At 35.0% G+C, this 19,554-nt stretch overlaps 1 protein-coding gene across 1 annotated transcript; it reads right to left on the bottom strand.

The window, feature by feature from the left end:
- Positions 1-1,685: 1,685 nt before the first annotated feature.
- Positions 1,686-17,705, bottom strand: LOC147387815 (uncharacterized). Its single transcript, XM_086420620.1, has 7 exons — positions 16,769-17,705; positions 12,128-12,367; positions 7,899-7,988; positions 4,973-5,122; positions 4,696-4,820; positions 3,396-3,525; positions 1,686-1,967 (listed from the first exon to the last, which is right to left on the bottom strand). Exons 1-7 carry the CDS (start codon positions 17,333-17,335, stop codon positions 1,842-1,844), a joined length of 1,428 nt encoding a protein of 475 aa, XP_086276746.1. The 5' UTR covers positions 17,336-17,705; the 3' UTR covers positions 1,686-1,841.
- Between the last annotated feature and the right edge of the window lie 1,849 nt (positions 17,706-19,554).

The raw sequence follows: 19,554 nt of genomic DNA, 5'->3' as shown, positions 1-19,554 counted from the left end.
GGATGATTAGTTTGTGTATGTTGATATTTGACCATCTGATCTGACTTGACTATCAATTTTGATGGCTGATGCAAATTTTATACATGATTGTGTTTCCTTCCTTTCTCATCAGAAGTAAGGGTAACCCTTCGAATTAAGTAAAGATTGTAATTTAATGGCCCAGATCGTCTAATCTAAAATCGCAAATATATTCATACATCACACATGATAGGACTAATATTTTTGGGTAATTTTAAAATCTATGGAGGATAATTACATAAAAAGCATTCATCACACATGATTTATGTTGTACGATATTCTCTTATATCAATATGGTTTATCAAGACAGTTAGCAAATTCTTTGGGGACCTCGTAAATTTTGAAACAATTTTGCAAACTATGCAGTTATGGTTACAGTGGTTTAGACCCATGACCCATTTGGTTGTCATGTTGCATAGTAGAAGAATGTGTTAATGTGTTCATGTTACCATGTAGGTAAGATGCCTGAAATGTTGTTCACATGTCTTGATTTCAAATATCCTTAACCCATCTTTACCTTCCCAATCCCAACCCTTTTACTATTAAGAAAAAGAAAAAAAAAATTGACTATCTCTATTGAAGGAGATATTTTTCTCCAATCCCGTTTAGTTATTTGCTTTATGAATTTATGGACTAGATTTCTTAGCATTTTCAAATAATTATTTTTATAATTTTTTTAATATAAATCTTATTATATATATTAATAGTGTAATTATATATTTAGTAAGGTGTTCTGATCATTTTTTATACATTCTAGGTATATTGTCAATATTAAGGGTATTTTAATTATTTTACGAGATTCCAACAATAAAAAACTATCAAACGAACATTAATTTCTAATTTATGCGTTTCTATAATGAACAAGCTTCTACTAAGTATGGCTTTTCAGACTTTGGGCTTCTACTTTCAAAATACAACTTCTAGAACTTGAGCCGACTTCTGTAAAAAACAGACTCTATGTTTTCATAAGATATGCTCAGAACAGTAATGCTTACAGATTCTAAGTAATTAAATCTAAAAATAATTTGATTGAGAAAAACAACATACTTGAGTCAAGAGATATTTGAAAACACCTTTCCCTTAAAAGATAAGACTAGTGAAAGACTGAAGAGGATAAATGTTCCTCTAAAAAATGTGCTATCAATTCTAGGAGTAAACGACCTAGAAAAGCTTCTAATTTTGGTCCAATTTTTTTTTTATCTTACCTAATAAAAGAAGATCCTCAATCTTTTAATTAAGCAATGACCTCCTCTGATATGTCTTTCTAGAGGGAAACTATTAACAATGAAATTGAATCTATTTTAAATAATAGAATTTGGGAACTACTAGATTTGCCTCTTGATTTCAAACCTATATGTTGTAAATGAATTTTTAAAAATAAACTAAAATCCAATGGCACAATAGATAAGTTTAAAACGAGACTTGTAGCCAAAGATTACCATCAAAAGGAAGGTTTTGACTCTTTTTATACCTATTCGCCAGTGACTAGAATTACTTCAATAAGATTATTAATAGCCATAGCTACAATTTATAACCTCAAAACACATCAAATGGATATAAAGACAACATTCCTAAACAAAGAACTAGTCGAAAAAATCTATATGGATCAACCTCAAAGATTTGTGATTAAGGTTTAGAATCTGATGTGTGAAGATTTAAGAGGTCACTTTATGGCCTTAAGAAAGGAAAGTAAAGATATATTGATTGATCATCAATCAAGCAGTGGGACTATCATCATTGTTATTATTTACAAAATGTAAAATCCATTAGGAACTTGAACCTACTATACAAGTTTAATTATATGTTACAAATGGGTGAAGATATCAAAACTCAACACCACTATTCAACTGAAGGGAAAAAGAAGGTCTGCCAATGCTGCCCAGTGGGGTTTCAACCCTAAAAACTAATCCTGAGTTTCCAATATTGCCATTCCACTTGGACCTGCCAACCTGTATTTTTGAAAAAAAAAAATGAACAATATTAGCCACAATCTAGCAGAAGTATAATTCACATCGCCACAGCACACAATTTATCCTCTCTTTTTTATAAATAAAAATATCATTGGGTTCAGGGGTTCGAAATGGGGTTTTCATTATCCTCTAATGGAATCCTTTCCATAGACTCAGGCTTATTTATTGTCAAACATGAACCAGTCCCTAGACGACATGAGATTGTATATAAATGGTAGAAAGTCCACCTTAAGTGTTTTAATGGTGAAAATTAAGTAACTGTTGCTTCTGCCCAACAAAGCTTAATTAAGTCCCATTTTGTTGAGAGAACATCATGTCTCAATATTTCACACTTTCTACATATTTTATTCAAAGTAAAGAAAAGAAGTGCAAAACAATTACAACATTCAACAAGGTCTTCAATGTATTTAAGGTTTTAAGGAGTTTGAATTTAACATTCCTACTAGAGTACTAGAATGTGATGCATCTGACATGGTGCATCATATTTATGAAGATTATGATTGATTTTGATGAGTTTAGGATTCCTTATCTAGCGTTTGTTTCTACTTATTACTCTTGATTCTCTATATAAACCATTGTAAATCAATCAAGAGAATAAATCAAATTATATTCTTCTTAAATACGATAAACCAAATTCTCAAATTCATTCAAAATCTATCCTATAGATAAATATGATATGGTACAATCCATGACATTCTAACACTGTAATAATTCCTGGAAGTAATATCGGTGGTCAGTGAATTTTCGCTGATTAGAAGAATAGGACAGATATCACATGGTAGAAGAGGTAAAATGACCATCCACTCTTCAAATCAGATAACAATGAATGGGATAGTGATTCCCATATATCATGGACGAAGCAAATCAAAGAGCCCTTAAAAAGTTCCCAAGTAGCAGATGTGGTCGTTTCTGAATCGTCCCCTACCAAATGATAGAATTGGGGAGGATGAGAGAGGGTTGGGGAAAGTCTAAGGGTTCTTTTATCCTATAATGATAACTAGATGGTCCGATGCAAAGTGCACATAATTTGGCAGTCTAGATCCTGATTTTTCAACCGAGGCTAACATTCCAATTAAAGTTCTGCATGGGCCGAACTAGAAGCAAAAATGGATCATCAAGCAAAATCAATCTGTGGTATTGCAACTCACAGACTTATATACAACAACTAATGATTATCAATTTGGACTAAATAATTATGATTTATCTTTACACGCTATACATTGATACAAGAGGAATTAAAAATAAATCAAATTTTAAACTTTTGAGAAATTAAAATTTATCAAAGTACGTATTAGATGAATTTTAAGGGCATAAAAGCCAACACTAAAAAGTTGTGCATAGAACATACAAGCAAGAGCATTAGCACAACTGAAAAGCTGAAACTTTACTGGCATGGCAATTACTTACAGATATTGACGCAAATGCTGAAGGATATGTGGTACAAGCACATCCACACATTAGGCTCAGTTTCTCCTTCACGGAATGAATGAATTCTGCTCGCAACCCAGGATCACTTCCACCAAAAGTGGGGCATAGGCTGTCCATAGTATGGCAATAAAAAAGAAAAAAAAACACTCAAACATACGAACCCACAGTAGTGTGCATAAAAAGAACAAGTTGTAAACAATCTACAAATTACAAAGGACTAAATAAATAATAATTACTGATCTAAACGTAAACATATATAAAGTGCAAACAACAGCAACTTCAGCAAGCATAAACATCTCAAAATTAAAGATATGAGACCAAATATCAGTGAATATATTGCACATTATGTCAGTTTTTGTAATAATTTCGAACAACAATCAAATAATCATATTATTGGTTTAGAGTTTCCGTGTATAAAGATGTAAAACCGGAGAGGTCATATGCAAATAGTAGCATTTCAGTAAGCATAAACACCACAAAATGTAGGAAAATAAGACAGAAAAATCAGCTATTTTATTGAAGAAGGTGCCACTTAGCTAAGTAGTGAAGGCCTGAGAAGAGTTGAAACAATGACCTAGGTTCAAACCCCATTGAAACCACTTTCACCTCCATTAACTACTAACCCCTTTCTTGCTCAGCAAAAAAGGCTATTGTGTTGAAGCTCTAAAAGTATTTTTCTAGTCATTTATTGAAGTGGGGATTGTCTTTTATTGCAGTCAAGATCCAGTATCAGGTGACTCTATTTACCCAAAAAAAATTGTTCCAACTGAAGCAACCTAGAAAATACAGTTCGGGAATAAGTCAGCCAATGGGGATATTCAGGAATTTCGGGGGGGGAAATGATGTTAGGGTTAGAGAGCTGTGTGGTTGTTCCTATTAAATTGTTGTGTAAAGCTGCTGTGAAGTTTGTGATTTAATCGTGAAGTTTGTAAAAGTCACGACTTATTGAAAAAGTAGGAAATAAATCTTAATTTAATTGGTGAAAGAAAATGTCACAATTTAATCTTGACTTTTCAAAAAATCATAAAATTTGGTGACTATCATAATAGGTATGCTCATCATCTAACAATATTCGATTATTCAGGAAATGGAAGTTGAGTACAGATAGACGCCAACAGAAATCATACTTTCAACCAGAATCCATGCCAGATATCACATACATAAGATTTTTATATTTTTTGATAGGTAATCACATACATAAGAACTAATGAAAACAATTAATTCAGCACAACAGTAGATTTAGAAGATATTTTGAAGGAAATATAGCAGAAAACCTTACCTGAACTGGACAGTCGGCCTAACCATGAGTCCAGATCTCTGCCAAGCTAAGGCTTGTACAAGTCCCAGAGAAAAGGATTTGTCAGGCCACTGCACCGTTGGTGTAATAGATGTTCCCCACTTATTCTGCCAGAAAAATAAACAGCAAAATCAGATTCCCAACAGAAAATGGGCCGCCACCAAGCATAATCATGACAGATGTATGAAAAATCCATTTCGAAATTAAGCATGAGAAGACCCACCACATTAATTTGATCTTTCCAAGTTTGCTAACTAACCTTGCATGAGAAGCTAACTCTCAGTTCTCCTGGAAATTGACCTTGAGCTTGAAGTAACCCACCCAGAACAGGTAGGAAAGCCCTGGAAGTTAGCCCCTCACCAGATACATAAGTGAACTGCCCATTTGGAAACTGTAGTTCCATGAAGGACTGAAAAAAAGTAAAGTTAGAACAGCAAGTCCAAAGATGACCGATGTCAATAGTACGAACTTCAGAGTAATAGAGATATTACTTCAATTAAAAAGACTGGCTAAAGCACATAATAGCACGTGGAAGTAAAGAAAGTAATATAGAATATAGTTACACAAGTTTAACCAGAGTACTAATATATTGATGGGGAGATGACACTTCCCGGTGAGCAAGCAAAGAATGATATGCATTTCTTCAGCAGTTCAAGAGGAACCATTTTAATTAACCAAAAGAAATAATTTTTTTTAAATGATGCAAGGACAGTAGACGCACAGAAGTGAACCAATTTTCAGAACACTTGCACAGCTACACCATGTCCTTATCATTCCTCTCACAAAAAGAGCACGGCATACAAGGAAAGAAAAGAAGCTTCCAAAGGGATGCTCAAGCTGTTTCAGTTGGACTACCTCTCATGTCCTAATTGGTTAAAAATTAGTTAAGTGCCTTTAGGAAATTATATTGCTAGTAAAATTTAAATTAGTAAGTACGATCTTAGTCATTAGAAAACCTTTTGCTAATAAAGTACGATATCCATAAAGTAAGTATATCTGATGTTAAAGGAGAATTTTGATCAACAAAAATGACTTTAGTGTGTGATAAGGTTGCTTTTGGCGAATCATCGCATAGGTTGGTTAGTCAAACAGGATTGATAGCCAAGACTCCAAAAGCCAAATTGCAAGGTTGCTATATTTTTCTCATCAATTGCTGCTGTATTCAATTTCCACCACGCAGAAATTTGGTTCTATTGAATCCAGCATCGGCATTCTATTCCTTAAGGGTCAGCCCACTTATCCATGACCCCATGCAAATAGGGAAAAAAATACTAGTCTCGCAAACTAATTTCACTAAAACCTAATTATCCTTGCAGGTTATGTAAATACAAGAAGCACTGCATCAGCGATAGAGATGGGACACAAAGTCTGTAGTAGTTATTACTTATTCCTATAGATAGGGTCATGTAAATACAAGAAGCACTGCATCTGGGAAAAATTGATAGTAGTTACTACTATAGATAGAGTCTGTAGCATCGCCATTGGCACTTCCAATGTCATACTGTCATTGATGGTGTCCTCGTGTTAAGGAGCATCTTAGATACCATGATCTACTTGGACGCCCAACAGAAGGACTGCTACTTGACCTTGTGGAGAGGTACACTAGACTATGAGGGGGATAGACCAGAGTACAGGATTGATGGCATGCGAAAAGGCATGTCGCAGGGCCAACATCATATCTGGCATTTCATACCAATGGACCTTGAGACCAACTGAAATGTGTGAATTATGGGTGAGCCATCGCAGACATCAGGCAGGAAGGCGTCTGACATAATCAGTGTATCATCGGTTGACCCACAAATCGGTGACACTGCACCACTCACTGAAAGGAGGTGATTCAATGACCTGGGACCTTACAAAGATATGACTGAGAACAACCTCACCCACCTACCCCTAACGGAGAGTGACATGGCTTCCCTTTGACTCAAGGAAAGGGGGAAAGAATTCCTCCTCCTACCTATAAATAGGACCTCTAAGGAAAGTGGGAGGAACACTAGAACAAGGATGAAGAAGGCTTTCCCAAATTGACCTCTCAGGGTCTCTTGCCTTTGACCTGCCTCTCCTCCTGATCCACCATTCCTCAAGGTTTGTCCCTAACAACTCAAGCCATGACGTCCAAATGGCTATGCAAGTAATTTAAGTGGACATCAAATCTCCACTACACGTAACCTCTCATGACAGATGAACCAGGTCCTTATCCACTCCAGGATCACCCTAGAACAGTTACAAACTTGATGTTATTAAAGGCATTAGTCATGTAACAACAAGTAATAGATGTAGCAACCCAAAATATTTCAGTAGATTTATTAGTATGGACTCGGGGTTGAATGCAGCAAACACCCAGCATCCCTGAACATATGTACAATTCATTATAGTATAGATTAAATTCATTGGTAGCATTCCCTTTTAAAAGCTAGACTATGTGTTAATAGACAAAAGTTTCTGTGGGGACTATATTCCCTCCCCATCCCCCATATTGTTAGTCTTGTTAATTGGATTCTGTTACTCTCACAAACAAAATAATGCCAAAAACAAATAATAAAAATGTAGTTTCTGAGGGAACTATATTCCCTCCCCATCCCCCATACGTGTATATTGTTAATTGAATTGTATTACTTACGCTAACAAAATAATGCCAAAAAAAAAAATACAAAGATAAAGTACCAAATAATAAACATATATAGGTGAGTTTGTTATCAAAATAGTCGATACGAATGTCACAACCCTTGAAGTAGAATTAACTCCATCCTAAATACCCCAATTTGCTGTCAGCCTTACACATTCGAAACAACCAAGTTTCTTATAACCAGATATAATTTTCCTTTTAAGGCTGAGGAATACCTTGAACGGCTTTCATCTTTTTCTTCTTGTTTTTTTAATATGTTTAAGCAGGTGAAGTCCCTATGGTAATACTACTCACAAACTTTACCACCTATACAAGGATGCACCTTCTTTATATTCTTTCCTTATGTTATTTAAAGAATGTATAGTTCGACGACCATTGCCTTCAACAATGACTGGGGATACCAACCATCAAAACTAAAATGTACTAATTGTAGAATGAAGAAAAAGAAAGAAAAGAAATGAGCAGCCAAGTTTAAGTCATGAAGAAGGCATAACATATGAAAAATATGATTTAAGAACAGAAAAATGTAAACATTAGTTAGAACAATATTTGCACTTACGCAAGCCAATGGGTTGAGACAGATCATTGACATACATAGCCACCTTCTATGCTTTGACCATACAGCTGGACAGAGGGAATGCATCCCATTCTGACAGTCAATAAAAAACAATGTGTCTGTAAGAGTCAAGCAAAAAAATAAAATAAAACAAATGATTTAAAGAATTATCTAAGTGCACGATCGAGAACTGAGAATCCCAGCAACATACCAATATAAGAAGGCATTATCATAAATACATAAAAAGTAAGGGTATGGAGAATAGAGCAATATCTAATGACGATCACAAGAATGCTTAAATATTTCCCTGATGTTCAAAGCAATTTTAAATTAAAAACAAGCAAACAATTAAGGGCTACAAACCTGACCACAATATAAAAACAAATCAATTAAAATTTAGGAAATCTTGTCATATCTCTTCATCTCAAGCGGACGATTGCCTTCCAAGTTGAGATCAAAACCATAACTGGGAACGATACAGCAGTAATGACTGCATAAATCATTGATTAGTCATAGATGAGGTCATCAAAATTTATGAGAAACCAAGCCATGTGAACACAAAGAACCACAATATGTCCACATTCATCGTGTTTGGTTCTCATATAGAGGAATTCTGTGAATACTGAGACTGCTGATGCTGAGCCTAAGAGCTCAATCCCCAGAACATAGCTCTGGAAGGGGTAAATTAAAAGGCTTGAATGAGGTAGGAGAGAGATGACTGACGTGGAAGCACCATGTGCATATGATATAAGTTGGTAAGTATACATGGGCCGTCTATGGAGCAGAGCATATTGGTCGAAATATGGAATACAAAGTAAAAACATTTCTCAAGGCATCAATCCAACTTCGTTAATTTATTCTGACTGCTGGATATGATTGCAGGTAACATGACTGGTGCTAAACCACCCCAACAAGATGAAGGCACAAGAAAGAGCAGCCCCTTTGGCCCTCATAAGCCTAGAAAAGTCTATTAGGTGCAGTGCAGTTGAAGTGTCACCTGGGTAACCAGTTCACCTGGTCGATATCCCAAATGCTTGAAACATGACACAAGCAAGCTAACCTAGCCTGCCATTTCTATCTGCCCATGCACAAGATTGGATCAATTACTGGTCTTTTGTTCTAGAGGACAGAGCCAAAAAAAAGTGTGACACTCCTGCACAATACTACTTTTTGGTTAAGCCATTTTGAGCAAAAGGAATTCAATCAATATAAGTGATTTGCCATGTGGAAAGGAGCGGCTTAGAAGAGAATGCGTTGCCCCATTTATTTTATATTCTTAATCTCCTAACTTGTTTTCTCTCTCTCCTTTTTTTTTTCCCTTCTTTGTGGCTCATCAAGACATTAATGTGGGCATAAAAAATTTACGAAGGTCCTAATATCCTGCACTAGTTACAAGAAAACCCTAAAATTCATAAATGGACCAACACATCCAAATCGGGATCATTGTTTAGAAATGGGCCTTCTAAACTTGGGTTTTCACAGATACAGCCCATGGTCCAATGAAGTATTGAGCTCCAACATCAAACAAACGAGCTAGCTAGCTCATGGTTGAGTCCAAAACCCACCAAAACGGGCCGGTCCAAACCAAATACCTTTTAGACCAATTATATAAAATCCATTTAAGTTAGGGACATAATTGAAACTATTCTCTTATCCTAAGTCTATAAATATCAAAGCCAAAGCCTAAGCCATTTAAGAGATCTTTGCATTACTTTCTCTCAAAAGACACAATCTACCTCTCCAGATAAGAAAAAGCTCTCAAGCCCTCTTTCAAAGAAGAATCAAGGTTCTTCAACAAAAACTTAGACTCCAATTCTAGAGAAGATTAAGCCTAAAAGCCCTTCTCCAGAAGTCAAAAAATCCTTTTTAGTCGACCAAATGTGAACCTCGGAAAGAAAACATTTATACAAAGCTACTATAGAAGATCAAGCATTGCAAGCCACCATCTACAAATCCAGAAAACACCTTCTCAATCAATCAAACACAAAGTCCACAGAAAAGAAAGTCACACATCGTCATTTTCATTGTATTTAACTATTAATCAGAGGAGAACACTCTGTTGAGCGAGTGTTCTGACTACTGAGATCTATATCACCATCTTCATCAAAAAACCAAGAAAATATAATTGTCATCTCATTTTACGTATCACAAGGTAGATTGCTAAATTTTTTGTCAACACTTATATTTGAGAACTTACAGCTCCACGTCAACTAAAAGTGTGGTTTCTCTTTTCCCTCCAAACTCTTCAAAAAGAAAAACTTTTTTCTACCCCAATGTCATAACTCATATGTACCGTCTAGTGGCCCTAGATCAGTCAGTCTCCTTTTCACTTTATTCTCCTTGCATTTTTCACCAGGAAACAAAGGATCACCTATTAATATTTTTTATCCTTTGGTCTCCTCCTTCCACTTATTTCCTCTGTCAAAAGGTACCCCCTTGAATCACAAGAACATTAGTAATTGTAACATTCTTAGTAGAATGATATACATTATAAATAGCAATTATAAAAAATAAAAATAAAAATAAAAACTTTAAAACTGGATGTGGTTTAGCAACCATCCTGTCACCAAGAGATTGTTGCATGTTTTTAGTAGTCTTAACTTTAGGAGCATGCAAGCAACATGTTCTCTCTGTTCAAGTTTTTTTAGGCTGATGTACTACACATTCATTGAATCTGAGTATGGACACTGCATCCACTACGCCGTGAAATTTCTCAATATAACTAGTATTTCATCTTTCACGATTCCTCATGGAAAAATGACAAATTGGTGTCCATGTGGCCCAATTACAAAAACAAACATAGTACATGAGCATGCAAGTTGCAAGATGTGGGAGGTATTGGAGAGAGAGAGTGTGAGTGTGTGTGTGTGCGTGTGTGTGTGTGTGTGTGTTTGGGTAAGGAGCACCATAATTATAATAAAAAAAACTGTTTTGATAAATTTATAATGTTTACGCATGACATATGAGATAATAATATTTCCCCATTTTATTGTATAAATTATATGTGATAATAGATATCAAATAGTAACAAAATATAAATTTGCAATGATAGATAACAGTACTTTTGTCACCACTTCAGTTACTACTATTTCAGAACTCTTATTTTGAAAATTGAAAATTTTACTGAAAAGGAGAACGAGTTGGACACCAACATTCGAATAAATTTTAATCATGGTTCCTTATTTTTTATTGTATAGATTATATCTAATAATAGATATTGCATAATAACAAAATTCAAGATATAAAGGTAAAACAGTAATAAATGGTCAAGTACTATCATCAATACTCTATTTTCGTTATTTGAAACCTTGTCCATCAAAGAAGTGATTAGTGTCTAGAAGACCATGGCAGATCAACACCACAAAAAAGATTAATGCACAACGGAACTACAAGACTTCCCAAACCTATTGTCGAATCCTACTCAGCAGAATATGGAGGCATTTATGACAAAACAGGGCAATCTGGTCAATGCCGGATCCCCAAGGACAAGTGATTGATTTACCCATTCAAAGCAATTTATGCAAAGGACTCTCTTTAACAGAATATATTAGCATTTATGATCTGATATTTGAGGTGCTTCAACAAAATTTTACCTACTTCAGAAACAAGAGACGATTTGAAAGAGGGAATAAGCATCTGTTACAAGACACAATCAACAGAAGTTCCCTGTATTCATAGAGCTTTTTTCCAACAATGTATGGCCAAAAGCTGAGTAAAAGCATAACCCTGCACTCATCTATACCTCTATAAAGTAGGCATTTACCAGCTAAGAAAAGTAAAGTAAAAGAATCATCACATCTTTTGAGCCCATTCGAAGTAGTGTTTAATTTCAGAAATCCAACCGAATCTAAAGTTACCAGTATGCGTTCAAAATTAACTAATGGTGCTTAATACTTCAAAAATATATCAATACCAGTTGCATGAAATGGATGCAAGTAGTGAGTGCTACAGAATAATGTGATCAAGATTCAATCTGTGGAAGCAAAGAAACTAGTTTTTAAAAAATAACTTGGTAATATCAAGATTACTAGAATAGAATAATGACTTAATGAGAATTAAATAGAAGTAAGCATGCACACAAATCAAACGTTGGAGTGTATACACACAGATTTGTTAAATATGCTAGTGTGCAACTAAGACAATAAATCCAAATCCATATCAGTCTACAGTGGTAACTGGCAATGGCATCATTAAGAGTAAATCCAGCCCGTCTAATAAAGAAACTGACTTACCTTTCGATCGTACCCATACCAAAGCAAGTGCTGCTTTGATAAATGAACTGGCAGAAGAAGCGTTGTATCACGAACAAATAGGAGAGGTCCAAGCTGAACAAGGTACAGAGGTTGACCCTCATTTCCTGAAGTGGAACTCCCATGTGATGCCTCTACTCTCCACAAGTCCCCCCTTGCAACTAAAGAACTTTCAATGTCATGTCTTCTACTGTCATAAGTTGATGTAATATTAACACTTGCCTGCATTCAGCACAAAGTAATCAACTTTCTGTCATTTTCAAAATTTACAACACCGCCTGTGAAGCATTTTTTTTTTCTTTTTATAGGTAAATGCAACTTATATTAAAATGTGGTCAAGGACACCAACGAAAAGAGTACAGAAGGGAGAAAATGGACCAGCCCAAACAGCTAGGGCAATCTACATACCCAATCCCATTTCCCCATGAAGTCTTCAAAGAAGACTCCTTTAAACTCCACAAAATTTTCAACCTATGTAGCATTTATTTCAAACCACATTGCTGGCCACAGCATGGATAAAGGAGATGGGTCATGTTAGGTTGGCAGCTGATATAAAAATTGACCACCTCCTAACATGAATCCTATGAAATAGGATCCACTAATCGGACCCCAAATGTTTTGGATAAGGCTTCAAAATGATGATGAGAACTTTCAGAAATTCTACTGAATATTATTGAAAGGTGAGTATTGTTGACCCAAATCCATGTTAGTTAATATTTTAAATATTAAAAAAAATAACCCAGAATAGATCCATTAATACATCTATCTTTATTACTATTATAATGATAGAATGGCGTGGATTGTCGAAACAAATTCATATCAAAATTACAAAAGTGCCCTTCATCTTTCTTTTATCGGTAAGCTGGACTTGAACCCACGACCTTGTTTTGCAATGTGTCAAACCAACTGACCTATGGATCTAAGCCCCAAAAATGGACGAAATTTTCAATTACAACGGTCTTACATATAATCTTAGCATAACAAAGTACCCTTACAATTAGGATTTTTTAAAATATACTATTCTAATGAGAGACGGTTGAGTATTGTTGACACTATTATACATTAGTTGATCTTTTTTTAAAATTATAAAATACCCTTAAATAAATCCACTAGTACATCTATCTTTATTATCATGAAAGAATGGTGGGTATTGTTGATGCAAATCCATATTAGTTGTTTATAAAATTACAAAAGTGTCTTCGCATCTTTTTTTTTTTTATAAGTATAATATATTAAAGGAGAAAGGGGAAACAAAGTACAAGGAGGCCGAGAGAGCCTCTCAAACAGCAGCTAAACAAAAGAAACTAGAACATTAGTGATTACATAAAGAATTCCATCTAAAAAGAAAGTCATCAAAGGTAATTCCCACAAACTCTATATTTTGTTTTGACCAAAGGTACAGAAGGCCCAAGATCTCCAAGAAACCGCCATGAGAGCTTCTCCTCTTACTATCGAACACCCTGTTATTTCTCTCGTTCCAAACCCCCCAAGCAAAAGTCGAGGGAATCATAATCCAAAGAAACATTTTTCTAAATGAGAAAGCATTATTGGCCCACTCTACTAACAACAAGGAGAACTTACAAGGAAGGACCCATTGGATCTCGAAAAGACCAAGGAAAGTTGACCAAATATTATAAGAAAAAGAGCAATGAACTAAGATATGATCAACAGATTCCCCGTCCTCCATACAAAGTGGACAACAATTTGGAGTAGTCCAACCCCGAGCAGTCAAATTATCCATCGTTAGAATCCTCCCAAGGGAGGCCAACCAAACAAAGAAGGAGATTTTAGAAGGAATTGACTTAGACTAAATAATAGACCCCACAATGGATTGTTCGGCAAAAGGGATGAGCCACTTATGGAAAGAACTTATAGAGAATCTCAAGTCCTTAACCACCCTCGTCTATTCCCACCTATCCTGTTCACTTTCGTTAAGATACGACGAATGCAAGAGATCAAGGAAAGATGTCATCTCTGTTAGCTCCCAATCGTTGAAGTTTCTCCTAAATCCCAAATCCCAATTAGAGGTAGACTCGTCGCGAATCAAGCATTGCTGGATCGAACAATTCTTTTTCAAAGAACAGGCATATAAGGATGGAAATTGAACTGCTAGAGGCGTTGTGCCGCACCAACTATCCTCCCAGAATCTGATCCTATCCCCCTTGCCTGCTTTATATCTAATGCCTCTCTCGAAATCCTCGCTCACTTTAAGAATCCCCTTCCACATGCTACACCCATACGAACCTTTAGCCTCACCTCTATGCCGGCCTAGCCTCTTCTCCCCGTAAGTGTCTTTGCATCTTATCCCCATATCCCAGGCCAACATACACATAATTAATTAATAGAGCTTCTATTGCAACACTAACTTTTACTAAGAGCACCATTAATCGAGCTTCTATTGCAACACTAACTTTTACTAAGAGCACCAAGATGCGTGCTAATTCTTTAGTAATTTCATATGAATTGGGGTGCTCTTAGCAAAAGTTGGTTTGGCCAGATAAAAAAAATGTTTCCATAAAATAGTTTTGGAGGGGAAAAAAGCATTTAAAGTAGAAGTAAGAAACTGTTTCTACTTGTTGCTTTCACGGGAAGTAGAATTTCCATCATAACTAGATCCTGGGTTAAATATCCTATTTTATCTCTTAAATAAAACCGTCCTACAAATTAGAGCCATTATTTACTTGTTTGGCAGTATGTTACAAGTTCACATCAATTGACATATGTAGGCATAAATTGGATCTATCATTAGATATAAAATGTTTGATGTAAATATATCTAATAATTTATTTTTGAGACCATTAATCATAAGTATAGATGGATCTTTGGTGGATTTACACCAATACTAAACTGATCGATTACATTTAGTCATTAGATTTGACTTGTATCATGGTTGACCTCAATCATTTTACAATTTCTTTTATTACTCAAATCTATTTATAAAAAATTTATAAGTAGAAATGTATTAGAACAAAAAGAAAAAAGAGGCCGAGGTGTCTCCCATGGGTACAAAGGAAAAAAAGCCAAAAAGAAGAAAAGAGAAAAAGACTATAGCAGACAAAACTCTCAACAACAAAGGGCACATCTCTTCCCACTGGAAAATAAAATCCTCAAAGAACAGCCCTTCAAAATCCTTCCTTGATTAGCACCAATTCAATAACAGCCCCAAGATCTCCAAGTTCACATCGTGGGGTTGATTTCTCCACTCCCTAGAAGACACTTCTATTTCTCTCCAACCAGAGTCCGCAGCACATTGCAAAAGGGTGGATGGACAAAAGATACATTTTCTGCTAGAAAACACATTATAGCTCCAACCCAAGAACAACGATAAGACAGGGTGGGAATACCCGCTCAACTTGAAAAAGACCAAGAAAATGGATCAAAATTTTCATATTGAAGGCACAATGAAGTAAAATGTGACTCCCCGACCCACCACTTGCTCTACACATGAAGAAAATTTTTGACATAGGCAATCCCCGTTTAATTAAATTATCCAAGGTTAGGATTTTGTCAAGAGAAGCCAACCAAGTGAAAAATGAAACCTTGGATCTATTTTTTTGTTTTTCATTTTACAGAAGATAGTTTTCTCAACGGAATCCAACCAAGAAAAAACCTCAACATTGGATCCTATTATTTTTCTTTTTAACAACAAGAGAGAGTTTGAATAGCAAGATGACGGTCATATTAATATTAACAATAAGAGATTTTCTAAAAAATAACACCAATATTGGATGTTTATGAAAATAACAAACTTGCATCTCCTACTAATGTTGAATTATGCAATTAATGGTTACTCATAGAGATGAAATTGTAAATCTAATCTTCATTTTGTAGTTATGCTCATACATGATTCATGAATCTTACATCTCAATTGTTTGAGATATTCCATTAAAATATAAACTATAAGTATACCTATAAAGAAAAATTACTTTCTTATTTAATGTTGCCAAACATCTATTTTTCAATTTTAAGCACTTTTTGTTGATTAAGTACTTCTATAACCAATGTTACCAAACAAACTTACATTGTTTAAAAGTAGTAACAAAAAATGTTCTCACAAAGTGTTTTATAAAAATTACTTAAAAGTCACAAAAATAATAGAACACAGCCTTAACAAAACAAAATACTATTTTGTATTTTTTTTATTTTTATAAATATACCATTTTGTATCTGAAACAAAAGATAAAGAAGCCATACTTTTTTCTCACTCTCTCTCACTTAGTTTTTCAAAATCTACATCTCCCCAACCCCCGTCTCCAGTCCCTGTCAAGTTAAACCCATATTCACTTTCACCTTTTTCCCACTTTGAATTCATTAAACCCATTCAACTCTATCTTAATTTCAATGAATCGGACTACATCATTATTCGACGGTGTTAGTCAACAACAAACCTGTAAGATTGATCAGAAGCTTCAAATTCTCTGTTACATTTTGATATTCTGTTGACCATCTTTTTTGGAAAAACAAATTCCATGCATTGTATATAATGTGTCAATGGGATGTAATTATTGTCATTTCTATTTTTCACCCACTTGCATCACACTTGCATTCTCTTGGGTGTATCTATATATAAAAGCAAAATACATACAAATACATCTTTAAATAAGTGTGCTCCAAAAGATTTACCTGTGATCTACCAAAATTTCCCAAAGATTTTCGATCAAGGTCGAAACTTCCTTCATCTATCGATTCATCCGAAACAACAGCATCAGGGGTTTCCGCAAACCCATAATTTCTAAACTGTTCTGCCAGATCTCCAAAATCTTCCATCTGCCTATTCAAAACCAAATCTCTTCTTTGTCCATCCAAATCTGCTCTCATTGGTGCCACTACATTCTCATCTTGCCGAAACGGCATGGGTAACATCCGGAAAAACTGCTGAACGACTCCATTCACACAAGCCCCAAACTCTGTCCCAGCTTGCCCTAACCTGTTCCCAATATCAAGAATCGCCGAAACACCATTGATTCCAGAATTATTCGTAGTATCTAATCCAAATTCCATTTTTCCGAAGCTATGGCTCGGGAATTCAACATCGAACAGATTTGGCTTTTGAGGGTTTGGCCATGAGAATTGAGAGGGACTACCGTGAGATTGAAGAAGCCCAGTGAAGCCCTGAGCAAGTCGGTCAGCCAGATCGTGGCCGTGCCGCTGCATCTCCTCCCATGCATCGAGAGGTCTCTCAACTGACATTTGGTAGAGAAATTTATCTTTTTGAATTACGAGATTTTGTAGAAGATTATCAGATTAGGGTTCCGTAGAACAACAGATGGGGAATTAGGGTTTCGGTTTTTGAACTAAAATCATACGCAACGAAGAATAACAAAAACAAAAACCAAAAAAAACAGTTCTTTGATCCTTGGAGCTGAAACGAAATTACAGTAATATCATAACCAAGAGAGAATGAATTAGAGTCCAATAACTTCGATCTTTCAAAAACAAAATTAGGGTTTTCAGAAGAGGATCGAAGGGAGAGTTGGAATTAGGGTTTTTATGTGAGCTTTTATTCGTAAAAAGTACATAAATGGAGCAGAACTTAGTTGACGAGGAACCAATCAGTATAATAAAGACAAAACTACAAGTAAAGAGCTCTTCACTTAAACGCGCGGTGTGCGTTTTGCGCATACACGCGTTTGGATGCCGCCAAGTTGATTTTTTCAGATTTCTTCCAGTGTTTATCTAGAGATACCCTCTCCAAGTTGATTTTTTTTGAATATTTGACATACCACCTGTGTTTTTCAAACCGGTGACATATGTTACTTGATCTTGGTCTATACTGGAAGACTAACTGAAATGCCCTGAATGTCCTCATATTTACCAAACCAAAAACCTCCATGTTTTGCTCCTAAAAATATGCAAGCTTCAAGCTCTTGAAATCTAAATAAATTAAATTTTACTTATTCAACCTCTTATTTAAAAAAAAAAATCCTTGATTTTTTTATTCTACTTATTGAAGATGACTGGTATTGACTTTAATGGAAAAAAAAATCAATATTTTATGTTAGAATTAATGATGGGGATATTTAAGTCATTTTATATCTCTGAAAAATGCCAACCTCGCCGTTCTCCATCAATAGGACTGTTGGGATGGTAAGGATTCCAAAGAAAAATGTATCCTAGAAAAAGTGTATTAATTTATAAATGATTGAAATTAAACTTGGGATAATCATTGTCTTTCCTCAAAGTTCATGTTGATGGAGAGGCCCAACCATGAGTTCAGTTTACTTATCAAAAAAAATAATAATAAATCATGAGTTAAGGTTAGAAAAGTCCCTCAAATATTCACCAAAATGTGAAGTAGCATATTTAAATGAGCATTTCTTTCATTTTGTAACGTTACAAATTTATCTTTGTACTTTGATAGCATAGATTGGTGTCTACAAACTCTATGTCTCCTTTTTCTCATAAATAGCATAATTTTGAGGTTAACGACTCCCCATCTTGGCAAAAAATAGAGATGCTCATTGCATGGGATTTAAGGGTATAAGCCAAATAGTCACTTAACTTTTGCCTTTTCATTTGGATCATTTGAATGCGTTCCTACAAGAGTTTGGAGAATATCACTTTAAGGGACTCAAGTAGCAAGAGGTTATGGTTTTTGTGTTGGTGATCGATTTTGAAAATTGCAAATTTAATTTGGGGGTTATGGAGGTAACAAAAAGTTGGAAGATAACATGATTTGAAGGATGCAATAGCACAAGTGTGATGGTAAGAGCAACACGAGTTTTTTTATCATTCTCACAAACAACATCATCCAATTGCTCTATTTTACACACTACTTGAGATATGCGTTAAAGTTGATAAGATTGATTGTTCTTCAACAAGATATGCATATTCTGATTTTCTTTGCCGAGTTGGGATATTTATGTGATGTTTGCCTTAAGAGATTCTAATTGTTGAGTTAGAACATGCCAACAAAGTATATGTAAATAAGTTAGATAGAGTTTGAGTTGAGATGCTTGTTAGAGTTCTTAGAATTTGAACCCTTGGAAGGATGGCTCTACTCCCTTTTATAGACTTGGGTGGGCAACCATGAGTTGAATCACTATAGCCTTATTCGTAACTACTCACGCAATAACCAATGTACCATAATAAATTGGTGTCACATTCATTTGATCTTTGCAATGCTCAAATTCTTACTCATAGCCCGATTTGCATAGCCTAACCCCCTCCAATAAAATGATCAAACTCTTAATATAAGTAACCTAGCTCACCGAGGTCATTTATCATTGATGAGAACAACAAAAGTATCCAACCTAGTCACCAACTTGAGATGTTCATACTTTGTTACTTATGGAGGTTTGAAGATTGGGTAGCTTTTTATATATATATATATATATATGGGAAATGTTCAGCAACAAACATTTTGACAAACATTTTGGCAAAACATTTTTCAAAACATGGGTTAGAGG

This window comes from Akebia trifoliata, chromosome 13, assembly GCF_017979445.1.
Source record: "Akebia trifoliata isolate Shusen 1 chromosome 13, ASM1797944v1, whole genome shotgun sequence".
In the NCBI taxonomy this organism is placed as follows: Eukaryota; Viridiplantae; Streptophyta; class Magnoliopsida; order Ranunculales; family Lardizabalaceae; genus Akebia; species Akebia trifoliata.
The sequence above is the reverse complement of the archived record's forward strand: the minus strand, read 5'-3'. Positions and strand labels throughout refer to the sequence as shown.

Bases quoted from the DNA above. Each gene is read 5' to 3' on its own strand.
- LOC147387815 (XM_086420620.1), bottom strand. From the start codon at position 17,335: ATGTCAGTTGAGAGACCTCTCGATGCATGGGAGGAGATGCAGCGGCAC. The intron at 3,526-4,695 runs GTAAGGTTTTCT...TACTATGGACAG, and splicing joins AGGCCGACTGTCCAGTTCAG to CCTATGCCCCACTTTTGGTG. The intron at 1,968-3,395 runs GTAAGTAATTGC...TCAAAAATACAG, and splicing joins CAGCATTTGCGTCAATATCT to GTTGGCAGGTCCAAGTGGAA.